Raw genomic sequence first — 14,968 nt, 5'->3', positions numbered from 1 at the left:
CTACATCTCCTGCAATACAATTGGCAAACTGGCTCATAGGTAGATAGGGTGGTGAAAAAAATGTTTAGCATGCTGGCCTCATCAGTCAAAGCACTGAGTATAGAAGTTGGGACATTATGTTGCAGTTGTACAAGTCGTTGGTGAGGCCGCACTTGGAGTACTGTGCACAATTTTGGTCACCCTGTTAGAGGAAAGATGTGGTTAAACTGGAAAGAGTGCGGAGAATATTTATGAGGATGTTGCCAGGACTAGAAGGCCTGAGATATAGGGAGAGGTTGGCCAGCTATGGTCTTATTCCTTGGAACGTAGGAGAATGAGGGGCGACCTTATAGATGTGTTTAAAATTATGAGAGGCATAGATAAGGTGGATGGTAACAGTCTTTTCCCCAGGGTAGGGAGTCCGGAACTAGGGGGCATAGGTTTAGGGAGAGAGGGAAAGATTTAAAAGGGACCTTAGAGGCAACTTTTTCATGCAAAGTGGTGAGTGTATGAACAAGCTGCCGGAGGAAGTGGTTGAGGCAGGTACAATAGTCTCATTTAAGAAGTATTTGGATAGGTACATGGAGTGGCAGGGCTTAGAGGGATATGGCCGAATGTAGGAAATTTGGACTAGCTGGGTGAGCACTATGGTCAGCATGGACTGGTTGGGCTGAAGGGCTTTTTTACCGTGCTGTATTGCTCTATGAATCTCTAACTTGTATACGTGCTTCTAATTCTACCATCTGTTTATGAACACAATGAAAGTTGAGTCTTGTGAAAGTTTCGTTCTGGGAATTAGAGTGCATTTTTTTTCATTTTATTTACAGCGTGGTAACAGGCCCTTCCGGCCCAACGAGTCCACGCCAGCCATTTAAACCCAATTAACCTACCCATATGTCTTTGCAATGTGGGAGGAAACCCACGCAGACACCGGAGAACGTACAAACTCCTTACAGACAGTGACGGGAATCGAACCCCGATCGCTGGCGCTGTAATAGTGTCGCGCTAACCGCTGCGCTACCGTGCCGCCCTGCATTCCATGAGCCTCAACTTCATCAACAGGCATCCTATCGGATCACTTCTAGGAATCCATTCATGTTCAGAAACAATCTCCTCCAAAGAGCTTTAGTCACCTCTTCAAAAATTCTCTCACCCCTAGAAATCCATACTTGCTCTCTCTGATCATCTGAAAATTTGCAAGGTCGCTCTTCCCTTAATTGTAAACTGCCATGATTTCCCAATAACAGATGCTGGTTCAATTGGTCAATATTTCCCTGGTTTCCACCTCTCACATTCCTTAAATAACTAAGTGTCACCCAAAGTTTTTCAAAGTTTAATGGAAATTTTCCTGGAACAAGAGGACTTTTTGGTGGATTATATTGTCCACATTGTTGTCACTTATTTCTTTTCCAGTCTTGTGATGGAAACCATGTGGTCCTGGGGATTTGCCAGTCTTTACTTTACGTCAGGACTCATGAGGGTTTTGACCTGAAATGTTGATAATTCCTTTCCTCCCACAGATGCTGCTCGACATGCTGAGGTCCTCCAGAAGATTGTTTCGTCATAAAACTGCGGATGCTGGAACTAAAATCTGAAGAAGTTTCTTCAGCCTGAAATGTCAACTCTGTTTCCCATTCCTCAAAGGCTGCCTGACCTACTGAGTGTTACCAGCAGTTTTAGCTTTTAAAGCTTCCAGTAACAGGAGTCTTACCTTGAACAAAGGAGGTTGGCTGTGGTTGTTGGAGACCAACCATTGCAGCCCTGCTCTATCACTGCAGGAGCTTCTCAGAACAACATTCAATGTCCAATCATCTTCAGCTGTTTCTTCAATGACGTTCCTTCCACCATAAGGTCAGAAATGGGGATGTTCACTGATGTTTGCTCAATGTTCAATTCTATTTTCAGTTCCTCATGCATGAAGCAAACCAAGCCTGCATGAAGCAAGAATAAAGCAATATTTGGGCATGGACAGATAAGTGGCAAGTAACAGTGAGCCACGGAAATGCCAGGCAATCACCATCTCCACAAGGAAGGTCTAATCACTTATCCTTGACATCATCAGGTTACTTAATACCCTGGACAGGTCATGTAAATACGATAGTTAGAAGAGCAGTTGAGAGACTGGGTATTCTGTAGCAAGTGATTCACCTCCTAACAACCCAAGAATCTTCGCTAACCCACAAGGAACCAATCAGGTGTGCTGTTGCAACAACTCTCAATCAGCTTGACACCATCCAGGACCGAGCAGTGTGTTTGAATTGGAAGCCATCATTCATTCATTCACTCATCCCTTCACCACTAGCACACAGCAGCAAGAGTATCATCAACAAAATCCACTGCAGTTACTCAATCAGACACCTCTGATCACACCTCCCAAGCCCACAATCTCTATCACCAAGAAGGACAAGGTCAGTAGACGCATACAAACAGCATCACTGGTAGGTTCCCCCTCTAAGTCACACACCATCCTGACATGAGAATATATCACTTGGTCTTTCACATCACTGGTCCAAATCCCGAAAATCCCTACCTAACAGCATTGTGGAAGTGCCTTCACTGGAAGCATTGCAGCAGTTCAAGGAGGTAGCTCACCAACACCCTCTCAAGGGCAATTGGGGTTGGGCAATAAATTCTGGCCTTGTCAGTGACCCTTAGATCCTGAAAATACATTTAAAAAAGTTTCAATCAGGTTCAGTCATACTCTTCCAGACTCCAGCAGATACAAGCCTAGCCTGTCCAGCATTCCTTATAAGACTACCTGTAAGCTATTGGTCCAGTAAACCTTTAAACTGCTTCCATTGCAATAAACATTTTTTGAGACACAAGAGACTTCAGATGCTGGAATCTGGAGCCAAAATCAAGATGCTGGAGGAACTCAGCGGGTTGAGCATAGTCGGCGAAGGGAAATGGCCAGTGGACGTTTCAGGTCGAGACCCTTCACCGGGACTGACGCATGAAGGGTCTCAACCAAAATGTCGACTGTCCATTTCCCTCCACATGAATACCGTACACAGTGCTCCAGAGTGGTCCTCACCAATGCCAATCAATCATCATTGACTAGTCACGTGAGGAATATATGAATGACTGCAGATTGAAACAGGACCAATGTGATTTAAGAAAGACAACGACAAGATGTGGCATTAGTGATTTGAAAATAAAACATGAAAATGAATTTATCCATTTTTTTGCTTGGGGAGGGAAGGAGCTACTTGCCACAATGACATGGACAACTGACCATTGACAGCTTCTTTCTGGAACAAAAACCTAACCAGCTCTCCTCCACTAACACTCTCATCTGCCTGGCAGAGCTTGTTCTTACCCTCAACGACTTCTCATTTGATTCAACAAATCAAAGGTGTAGCCATGGGCACTCACGTGGGCCCAGATAGTGTCTTTTCGTAGGCTGAGCGGAACAGTCCTTGTTCCAAACCTACTCTGGCACCCCTCCTCAACTCTTTCTCTGCAACATTGATGACTGCATCACTACTGCTTCCTGCACTCATGCAGAACTTGTCAATTTTATTACCGTTTCTGACACTTCTCTCCCTTTCCTGAATCTCCCTGCGTCCATCTCAGGAGACAAACCATTCAACAATGTCTTCCATAAACCCACTGACTCCCAGAGTTACCTCGACTACATCTCCTCCCACCCTGTCTCCCTGTAAGGACACCATCCCTTTCTCTCAGTTTCTTCATTGCTGCCACTTCTGTATTCAAGATGAGGCTTTCCATTCCAGGACTTCTGAAATGTCCTCCTTCTTCAGGAAACGTGCCTTCCCCTCTGTTATTGTCAGTGGAGCCCTCACTCGCATTTCTTCCATTTCCTGAAAACCTGCTCTCACGCCTCTCACTGCAGACAGAACAGAGATAGCATTCACTTGGTCCTAACCTTTCACCCCACTAGCCGCTGCATCCAACATATCATCCTTCTCCATTTCCGCCAGCTGCAATGGATCCCACCACAGCCACACCCTTCCCCCCTCCCACCCTTTCTGCCCCCAACTGTACACCCGACCTATGAAGGCTGGCATGCCACATGCCTTCTTCACCAATCTTCTTTGTGTTGCCACTTTCACAGAACTATGGACTTGAACCCCAAGGTCCCTGCTTATCAATTCTATTGACTCACTCCCGACCATTTTCTGTATTTGATTTCCCAAATTGCACTTGTCAGGATTAAGCTCCATCTGCCAACACTCTGCCAATTTTCCATCTGATCTGTATCCTGCTGTAGCCTTGGACATCTCTCCTGGCTATCCACACCACCAATTTTCATGTCAATTGCACACTTACTCATTATTCCTCTTACATTCACATCCAATTCATGCATGTAACAGATCACCAGAGCTAATTAACATTTGTCCTGAACTGATCGGTTTGTACTTGATGGTGTGAATAGCCACCTCCATGGATACGCAGAGGTGCTGAGTAACCTGCTCCTGCTCCTGATTCATATGTTTGTATGGTGTTGCTCTCAGTTTCCCTACTATAGGATTTTAAAAGATACAGGTTGCTAATTCTGTCTGAAAAATGTAGCTACTTTAACAGCTAGGAGGTGCTAAATGTATTTTCAAAGTAGGCATCAATTTCAAATTGAAAATGATTCAGGCACTAAAGTTACCTTTTTACTTACAATGGCATGGACAGTGAGTGCAGTTTTATCCATTCTTTTATGGCTTATTTTAAAGGAGCCACTCCTCTTGTAGGTGAGTCCCCCTAGAAATGAGTGGTTAAACACTCACTCCAATCCATTAATTCAGCAATACGATCATTAGCACTTGAGGCCATTCAGCCTTTCAAGTTCATGCCACCTCTGTAATCCAGTCAACTCCATTCCCTGGCTCCAACACTATAGCCCTTCAAGTTAATCTCTCTCAAGCGCCTATCCAATTTCCTTTTGAGATCATTAATCACCTCTGCTTCCCTCACATTCATCAGCAGTGAGTTCCAGACCATTACCTTCCGCAGTCACATACCCATCTAACTTCGGGACCTCGTCCGTGAAAAAAAAAAGTCCTTACATCCCTCCCTATGAATCAGAGTGGCAGCAGACTATTGGCCTGTGAGAAACATTCATCAGTCCCCATCCCATTCTGACCTATGATCCATATACCTTCCCACAGAATCTCGACCATACAGAGATCCAGCATTATCTTCCTTTAGTTCCAACGGCAAAGCACAAGCAGCACACATTTCATAAAGAATGATATTTACAAACACTGGTTAATGGCAGTAACAAATATATTTATTTCCAATGATAGATGGTAATCACAATTGTTCCAAAGTACAGCAAATTACAATAATTTACAATTAATCATAAATTAATTAAATATGCATTTGAATTAATAATCGAAATGTTGTTCACCTTATCACTGCATGTGACAGATTGTCAGCAATAAATTAACATTTGTCCTGAATAGATAGCTTTGTACTCTGATGATATGAACGGGCATCTCACAATGAATACACAGAGGACACTTTGCTTTGGAACACAGAGCATGAAAGTTGAGTTTTCCTTCCAATGGCACTCGACCCTTTCTTCCTGCAGTGAATTATGGAGATGTAAGCTTTTCATTGTGTCCAATGATAAGATTTTACTCAGCAACATTATAGGGAGGACTGAACGTGTTCTCCAGTTCGTAGCTCAGCATAGTACTTTCCTAGTGAAGACTACTAGATTGGATTTCAGACCCATTTCCCGCATGACAATTGGCATCGGAAAAAATTACCGGAATTGTAATAGCTTGGTTGCAGACTCAGTTAAGAGGAAGACAGCATCTCATTCTTCTGGAAAACTAAGCACACAGCATCCAGCTGCTAAAAACGACTCAACTGTCTTCTCTTTGGTGCCCGATCACCATCTTGAACATTATCTTACAGCTTCCTCAACCGTACATTTGGAGAATTATCTAAAAGTGAAACACCTGTTCACAGTTCTCAGATTTTAGAAAGCATCTTGCACTTAAAGCACAAAGTCTGGCTTTGGATTCCCTTTCATATAGTTATAAGGTCCTTACTGCATGATGTTAATTGGAGTCAGAATGACCTTCTGGACTAGCTTTAATTGCCAAAGGAAATGTGAATGAAAGGTCCTGGATCTCTGCATTCTGTTCCACCACCTACCCCTGGCCTGGTGTTATTACTTAATTTCTGACTGTGTCTGTCTGTGTGTGTGTCTATCTGTGTGTGTGTGTCTGTCTGTCTGTCTGTGGCACAAGGATTTCAGTTGTTTGAGACATACTGAAGATTTGAATGTTTCTTCCTGTCTGCCTTCATTTGTATTATCACTGACCTGCGATTTACTGACATGTTTTATAATATGTCACAATTATTCACAACAGCCATGTGCTATCCATTCATACCTGTGTACAAACTACCCTATTGAAATGGTTGGACTGCATCGCTGCATATTCCCTGGTTCTTGCCCTTAAGCTTAACACTGAAATGAGTTACATGGAAATAGACTGAAGTTAATGTCTGTTCATGGGGAAAGAAAGACTTTATTTACTCTCCATTCATATCCAACAATATACGTTCCTGAACTGCAAATGTTTAAAAGCCAGACTGCTGCTAGCATAAGGCGCAAAGGAGATATTTTCGGGAGACTAAGTCATCATTTTGTTTTGAGTCATCACTTGGAAAGAGTGATGTCAGCAAGTGAATACAATGCATTCACAAGACATTCCTGTTCTGCTGTTTTACTAGAGGGATTAAATGGGTTAATGTGTGCTGAAATAAAGGACACAGGAAGTTTGGATGAACATAGCAACATTAATCTGCCATTACCAATGACCATCATTAGGCTTCTGTGTCCAAAGCAAAATGATTAAGAATCTAAGATGTCATATCTTTGATATAGATTATTGAGTCAGTAAACCCGTTTTTGATAATGGCATCTATTTTCTCTCATCAGATTTTCTGTTCCTCTTTTGCAGACTTTCCACCTTGCGGGTGTACAGTTCCAGGGACTCTAGCTGTCCTTTGGTATCATGCCCAAGTGTGAGCCTGTGCAAAAAGCATTGGCAACCTGACTGCAGGAGAACCATCATGGCTTTGGCCAGTATTAGTTTCGTATCTGCTGCACAACATCACCAGGGGTGCTGGCTCAAGAAGGGAGGGGAGGAAGGGGCAGTCAGTAAATGGCAAGTAGAAGCAGGAACTTGACCCATCTAGGATCAGCTAGCACAGCACCAACCAGGATCACTGCTTCCACATCAACATCTGCTTGGTCAAAATTCATAAAGACATACACTGATGCTGTTATGTTGCACCAATAAAAGCCAAGACTGCACACAGAAGAAAAAGTACTCTTCTGCTTCATACAAAACAGCAATGATTCTTTTACACGAAGAGTTGAGGTAACTGTGGGGCTGTTTTATATCACAAGCAGTCACTTCAGCAGGTGTATGCTTTCAGTTCTGGTACCTGACGACAATCCTGTGTTCCAGGAAATTGATATCGTTTTGCCTCCAGTTCATTAAAGCTGCATAAAAGATGATCGTTGCCATATTGTGGAGGTAGATGTATCGAAGCCAGTCTTTTCTCCCCTCTCCTACCAATGCTGTTGCCTTAACATGTATCATGAATAGTTATGAGTGACTTGTTAAACCTCAAGGTGTTGTTTACAGCACGATTTCTATTCAGCATTTTGGCTCCACTTCCTTCCACGATCTACGCGTGTCTCTCCCCCTCCTTCCTATTGCAGTTGTGACACCGTCCAATAGAGAAGCAAGTATTCGACACCAGCTGGTTAATACTTGTGGACTGATCTCTCCAACCCTCCTTGTATCTTCTTGTTCTCTACCTGCACCTTACGTGCTTTCAATGGAAGAAGAATAGAAGCAAAAGATGGCTCTTCCTCTCTGGAAGGAGTGAACTTAGTCTTAACAGCTCATCTCCCCATTTGGTTTTGCACTCGTTGTGTCAAATTAACTTGATTTTGTCTCTTTGGAAAGTTCTTCCTTTCAGCAAACTGAACATTTGATCGCACAATTTGTCTGCAAAAGATTTTAAAATATTTTGTTTTAAACAAAAAACTAAAATTCTTCATTTTCTTTCCTTCACCCATCCTCCCCCCCACCTCTTCCAAATGCATAGCTTCTATTCAGATTACATCTTTCAAGAATGGTCAGGACAATTCAGTTATAAAAACATCTGTTAGCTGCATCACCCACTGAAGATTTTGCATAAGAGAGAAAAGTGAGACTACTAGAACTCTGACTGTACTTTGTTTTAAGAGTGGAGGTGATTTAGTAGTGTTGTGCAAAGCTATGTAAATGTTTGGAGAGAATATGCAAGAAGAAACCATTTCCTTTGGCAGGAAGATCATGCTGAAAGGGGAACAAGCAAAAGAATCTTAGCCAGGTTGAGAATTGGTTTTGAGACTCAAGTGGCTTTTGGTAACTGAATGGATAACAAAAGGTTATAGGGGTTTTTTTTTAAATCCATTTTTTAGGGTCTTTGTGTCATTGATAAGATCAGTATTTATTGCCCTAATTGTTTCTTAAGGTGGTGCTGGTGAACTACCTGCTGGTAGGCCTTTTGAGGTTGAGGTTCTCCCACAATGCTGTATGGGATGGAGTTCCAGGACTTAAAAACAGTGATGAAGGAACAGCGATGTACACCAAGTCAGGATAGTGTGCGACTTGGAGGGGAAGGTCCATGTGATGCTTGGGACGTATCTCTTTTTTTTAAAAAAAGAAAGCATTGTTTAGTTATCTGGAGTTCAAATCCCACAGTCTGAAATTAACTTACATTTTAAACAAAAGTCTGGAACTAAAAGCAAGCATGAATCATTTGGTGTGTAAAAAAAAAGCTGTTTCACTGAATGACCTCTACATGACTTGCCTAGAACTAACCTGGCTGATGTTAACAGGCCCAGCCAGTTACAAAGAATTCAGCTGTTTGCTGTCTCAAAGGCAACCAAAGGCTTTGCTAATGATGCACATGGTCAGGTTTGACAGCAATGAAAGAATATTGCATTTCTTTCCTTGAATAAAATTTACCTTAAAATCCGACCCAAATGTGAACTTTTCATTACTTGGTGTTGACTTGCCCTTGAGCTTAAGCTTTGGTACTGAATTGGGTTTTGGTGTCGTAGCCCTGTTTTGCCAATATTCCGCAGGGCACTGTTGTCTCTCCTGAAAGATGAAAATAATGACACATTTCAACTATTGCCCTTTATAAAACCACACATCAGGCTGTTTCAATTCAGTATTGTCAATCCTGAGCTGAAAGTTGACACTAAATATGACTTGAATCATATAGTGCTGGATCCCAATCAGCAGAACCCCTCTGAAACAACTGGTGATTAATTGCACTCCTTGTTGATTTCCAATAGCCTACATTTTGTTTTTATTTTCTATTTTGAAGGTCACTATTACATCTATTTTCACCAATCTTTTAGGTACATTACAACTCGCTGCTTTAGAATTTCTCTCAGTTTACCCTGGGTTTCAAGTCAATTATTGAAACAGTTTTTTTTTCCCTTTCTACTCAATCAAAATTATAATTATATAAATTTCTACCCCCACCCCCTCACCTCATATGTTACATTTATTGTTGTCATACTTTCTGTTTTGTTTTTAAAGAAAATTCCTTGGTCTTTATTTGCATCCTAAAGCATTCATACTTGTGTAACAGGTTTGCCATGTAACAAATGCAATGTCACAAACATTACGTTAAATAGAAGTACTGTTTATCGGCAGAAAATTTCAGGTGGGAACCTTCATAAACACCTTTCAATGGTCTATACCTGAAATCTGAACCTACTTTCTTTTGCAGATACTGATCTGTCTGTTCTGCAAATTCAGTACTTTGTTTCCTTCTTCGAAGTTCTAACTACATACTCTTTACTTATTTCAAATAACAATTTGTTTTTATTAGGAAAAGGATTTCCTCAAAGGAGGAACCATGTTGTTCCTTTCCTAATGTCAGGACACCCCAAAGAGCTTTGGATAAATTTCGCTGTTGTAGGAAAACCCTGCAGTTAAATTTTTGCACAGCAGAATGTGACAAACAGCAATGAGATAATCTCCAGATAATTTGGTTATAGTGGTTTGGGGTTAAATATCGAGCAAGGCACCAGCAAGGAACTCTACAGTTCTTCCTTAAAATAGGGCTGTGGAATGTTTCTCATCCACCTCAAAGGGTGGATGGAGGCACACCCAAAAAAATGGCATCTCCAGGGTGCAGCCCGTCCACCGATCTATCCTGCAGTGTCAACCTGAAGTTTGTGTTGAGTTTCTGGACTGAGTCTTCATGTTTTGACTTAGGGAAGAACACCACATCTGACAACTCTGCCCGCTTATCACAATCCCACACCATGTACATTTGAGCTATCTGAAGACTTGAACCTAGGAGTAGGTCTCTTTTTTTTGGCCCTTTTAGTAAATCTTGATTTGAAAACAAGCAAGGCTGAATTACCAGCTACACGAACAGACCTGATTTTTTGATTCCCCTTGATATCTGCCATCGTAACTGGTGCCCACTCAAGTTTACATGCTTTTCAACAGAACACAATGCTGGTCTGTGACATGCTGCCCTGTTACCTGGAGCTGCCTAATCATCCCATTCTACACATCCCAGGAGCATTACTTTCCACAAATGGATTCAAATTCCCTCAAGCGTAATATTTGATAGATATTACTTACGTTCCACCCAACTGGCAAAATTGTGAACACACTCCGTCCTTGAAATCTGCACATTTGCACCTTGGAGTTGATCTTTTGCGGCGTGTTGGTGGCTTCCTAAGCCATAAGGCGTGGTTTTCCTGTTAAGAAAGCAGATAAGTGAGATTACCATGGTGAATCTTTATGGTAGGGTAAAACACAATCCTTGCAGATATATTGTTTATGAGTGTTTATAGCTTTTGCAATACTTGGCTTCATCAAAACATAATTAACCCCATCGAGATAACACTGACTTTTTTTGTACAAGAACCAACTGAGCATAGTTGATCCCTTCCAGATATTGAGGCTGCTGTTGTGTTTGTACAGTAGCATTACTCAACAACAAAACTGAAACGGAGTTATAAGAAAAAAAAGCATTTTTTTAAAAAAATGAACAAAGACAATAGCTGAAATGTGGGGTGAAATGTATAAAGCTAATGCAACAGGTTACATCAACTTGCATTTATGTTGCATAGGAGGATGCCCAAAGGTGCTTATTGGGAGCATGAACAGACAAAACTCGACAGCTAAACAAAGGCTTATCAGGATATGTAACCACATACTACATCAAGTTTTAAGGAGGGAATCAAAGAAGGACAAAATGGCTTAGAGATGGAATTCCAGACTCGATGGTCTTTGAGATGTCTGAAGGAATGACTTCCAAAGATGAAGAGCAGAGTCCAGATCAAGAGGAATGCAGAGGGTTGGAGGAGATTATGGACTGGGAAGGAATAAAGAAATTTGCCACATTCCCCAATTTTTAGCAAAAAAATTCCACCAGCCTTCTTTCAATCAGATATGCTGCAAGTGCTCTTGAAATGCTCTCCGTGTGCCAAAAATGCTGCAAGTGGTCAATGTTTCAGTGAGCTTTTAAGCAGCACTGTTCTTTTTGCAGGATGTCCTGAGTTGGCTTAGGGTGGACAGAGTTGGAGGTTTTCACACACCCAGCTATCCAAAGGCATGAGGAAGTATGAAGAGGTTGCTGAAGGCAGAAGGAACAACTTCAGCTAATCTGAACTCAATAGATTATACATTGCTTTGCAAGTGGTTGCATGAAAAGTGAAACAGAGCAATGGAACCCTCTGATGAACAGGCAAGGGTGTTTTTATATTCAGAGAAAATGAAGCAAACACTCATCCAGTCAGGCAGCCCAGGCAGGGAGAGAAACGGAGCCAACGTTTCGGCCTGCTGACTTCTTGAAAGGCTTGGGCAACTAGAGATAAAATCGCAAGGTAAAAGAGGCAGAGAGATCCCCTAGAATTTTTCCCAAGGTGAACAGTCCTGGAGGGAATTAAACAAAGAATTTACTTTCGGTTTATTGTTTAATTCACCGTCATTTTATCTCCACGACTGTTCACTTTTTTGTTCTGGAGATACAAGAGACTGCAAATGCTGGAATGTGGAGGAAAAACAAACTGCTGGAGGAACTCAGCGGGTCAGGCAGCATCGCCGTTTCGCGTCAGACCTCTCATCCGGAGGTCCACTGTTCATTTCCCTCCACAGATGCTGCCCGACCCGCTGAGTTCCTCCAGCAGTTTGGTTTTTTTTTGCCCTCTTCTGCTCTCATTCGGGATTTCGTGGAACATGGTTTCAAACTGTTAAAGCTTTTCCCATCACGGGGCTTCTTCACCCGTTGAGTGATTTCCCAGCAGTTTTTGCATGTTTTCTTAATTTCAGATTTCGCTGTGTCTCGTTGGAGCTTCACTCACCCTGGTGTGTTGACCCAGATGATGTCCTTGTGGCAGAAGTAGATGCACTCCTTATCTCTCATGCTGCTGCAAGAACAACGCTTCTCTCTCCTGAGATGACGTTCCCTGGCCTCACCAGACCCCCAGAGGCTGAAGCAACAACCTGCAGCAAAGAATGTTACTTATCAAAAAGACATCGCCTCACTATCAGGAATGCAAACACAAAAATATGCTTCGTTCGTCTTTTGCCAAATGTTATAAAAGTTGCATATAATAAGTTTCTTCACTCTCTTGCTGTTTATGTTTCCTTTGTTGTGCTTCTCGTATCAGACTCCCTGACCTTCGCATTAGTGCTGGCGGTCTCTTACCGACGGATCAGAGATATTCAAATAGCAGAACGAATTCAAACATAGTTTAAATCCACCAAGAATGGGTTCAACCTTTTTTTAAGAATGACATCGTTGCTTTTTCCGAGGATTAAATTGCCAAAAAAAAGCCTCATTAATCTGCGAAAACCACATTTTCCGATTTGGTTCCACAGGAATCTCAATTATGGTCCATTTAATGTCACATATTTAACATTCCGATTTGCATTAATCTGGTTTCGCGCCAATAAACAAACACACCCCGAAAATATTTTTCCCCAAAAAAGTGGAAAATGCTGAACTGCGTTGAGATCTATCCGTATCCAGCGTTCCCACGAAGGGCTGTCATTTCTATCAACAATTCAATGCAAACTCTAACTCAATTCAATCTAAAAGACACAATAAAACGCCGGATAGCAATATCAACAGATCATATGCAGTCATTCTCCCGAAATACTTGATACAATGCACGCCTGCAATAAGTATCGTTTTATTTATAAATGCTTACCATTTTCCAATAACATGAAAACAGTTGCCAGAGTAAATAATCCCCACAGATTGCAGCTCATTTTCGCTCTGTGCAAAAACTAGATCGGGAGGCAAAGTCCTGCTCTATAAAATATGTGATATCTGCCTCAACACCTGGTCGTTCTGTTGTCTGCACTTGGTGTTGTGTCTCTGAGGCTCCAGCGCCGTCTTCCTTGTTTATATATTGATGCAGTCAGGACAACACCTCTCAGTATAAAGCCTCACTCGCACCAACCACATTGTACTATTTACGCGGTTGAGTTAATCGCTGCATTAAAAAAAATGCCATTTTTGGTTAAGGGTGAGATAAAAGGAAGTAAAACTGAGTCATTGACTGCATTCCATTCACTCCTTCTCTCCTCCGCTTAACACAGCAGGTTGGCATCGGTTTGAAGCAATCATTTTTTTAAAAATTGTTTACACGATATAGTTAAATCGTTATTTTTAATAACAGGATCGTCCCAGTAAAACTTTAAATATGACGAAAAGTTACCGACCTGAAACTATTTCTCGCTCCACAGATGCTGCCTGACTTCAGTGTTTCTCCCATTTTCTTGTTTTATTTCATATTTCCAGCATCTGCAGTGTCTTGCTTTTATCAAACATTTTTTTTAATTAGTTAATTTTACGTTTATCACTTAAATCACAGTTCAGCATTTCTCTGAAGAAAACGTGAATGCTGGATCTATGCTTATTAGATCACTTTGCATGCAAACACTCCAGAACCATGAGTATGGGCAGTAGAAGAGGATTTTTATCTGTGTGTAGGTTATTTGTACATCAGTTTGTTTGGGATGGGGGGTTCAAGTTTTGTGATGAATGGCTTCAGTCTTTATAAAATCCTAGAATAGAACCATAAAATGCAATGGCACAGTCTATGCAGACTACTGGTGGACCAGCCACCTCAGTCCCATTCAGCTGCTCTTTCAATAACCCTGCAAGTTATTCTCAACATTTTATTCCAATTGCCTTTTGAAAATCCTAACAAATTCTCTTCCCCACCATCCCTCCAGATGGTCAGATCTGGTTCATATCTATTTGAGTAAGAAAGCTCTTCCCCACACCCCCTTGTATCTCGAGCAATAATGTAAATCTATACTTCCTTGAGCTAACCACCAATACCTGAGGCTATCTCAACTAGTCTCTCAGATCTCTAACAAACCTCTCAGCAGACTTCTTAAAGCAGCATCTGGTGAGCACTTAAATCACCCACGGCATTGTAGGCTATGAACCAAGCACTGATAAGTGGCATTAGTGCAGATAGGTACTTTATGGTTGGAAGGTCATGGTGGGCCAAAGGCCCTGCTTCTGTGCTCTATCACTCCATGACGCCTTCTTCTGAGAACACGAAATTTGAGTTACTTCCCAAGTATGCCCAATGCCTTGAGTTTGAACTAAAATTGTCATGTCCTTAAGGGAAAAATGGAAAAGAAAAATCAGAAGTTGCAGAATGTTTTGAGTTCTCAAGTGAACTGTTCCTCCTCTTGGTCAACTTTGACATCATCATCCATGACTAGTTTCCTAATTATTCTTGGGATGTGTTGCAGAAGAGAATCTTTGCATTGAAAGAATACTTATTAGATCACATTGCTATTAGATCAGCATAGTTATTAGATCACATTGCAAACAAAGATTCCAGAATCATGAGTATTGGCTAAGTCTACCCAGTCTTGTCTGGGTCAGAAGAAAAAAATATGCAACAAGTCATAAGTGAAGCCACAGTTGACCTTTGGGATCT

The 14,968-nt window shown here is 41.6% G+C and overlaps 1 protein-coding gene across 1 annotated transcript; it reads right to left on the bottom strand.

Moving 5' to 3' along the window:
• Positions 1–5,237: 5,237 nt before the first annotated feature.
• LOC127581761 (endothelin-1-like) lies at positions 5,238–13,356 on the bottom strand. The gene is made up of 5 exons (XM_052036452.1): positions 13,211–13,356; positions 12,359–12,500; positions 10,632–10,750; positions 8,985–9,119; positions 5,238–7,976 (listed from the first exon to the last, which is right to left on the bottom strand). The coding sequence occupies exons 1-4, from the start codon at positions 13,269–13,271 to the stop codon at positions 9,043–9,045; spliced, it is 399 nt and encodes a 132-aa protein (XP_051892412.1). The 5' UTR covers positions 13,272–13,356; the 3' UTR covers positions 5,238–7,976; positions 8,985–9,042.
• Between the last annotated feature and the right edge of the window lie 1,612 nt (positions 13,357–14,968).

Source organism: Pristis pectinata, chromosome 22, assembly GCF_009764475.1.
Source record: "Pristis pectinata isolate sPriPec2 chromosome 22, sPriPec2.1.pri, whole genome shotgun sequence".
NCBI classification, from domain to species: domain Eukaryota; kingdom Metazoa; phylum Chordata; class Chondrichthyes; order Rhinopristiformes; family Pristidae; genus Pristis; species Pristis pectinata.
This window is presented reverse-complemented; position numbering and strand designations above follow the sequence as displayed.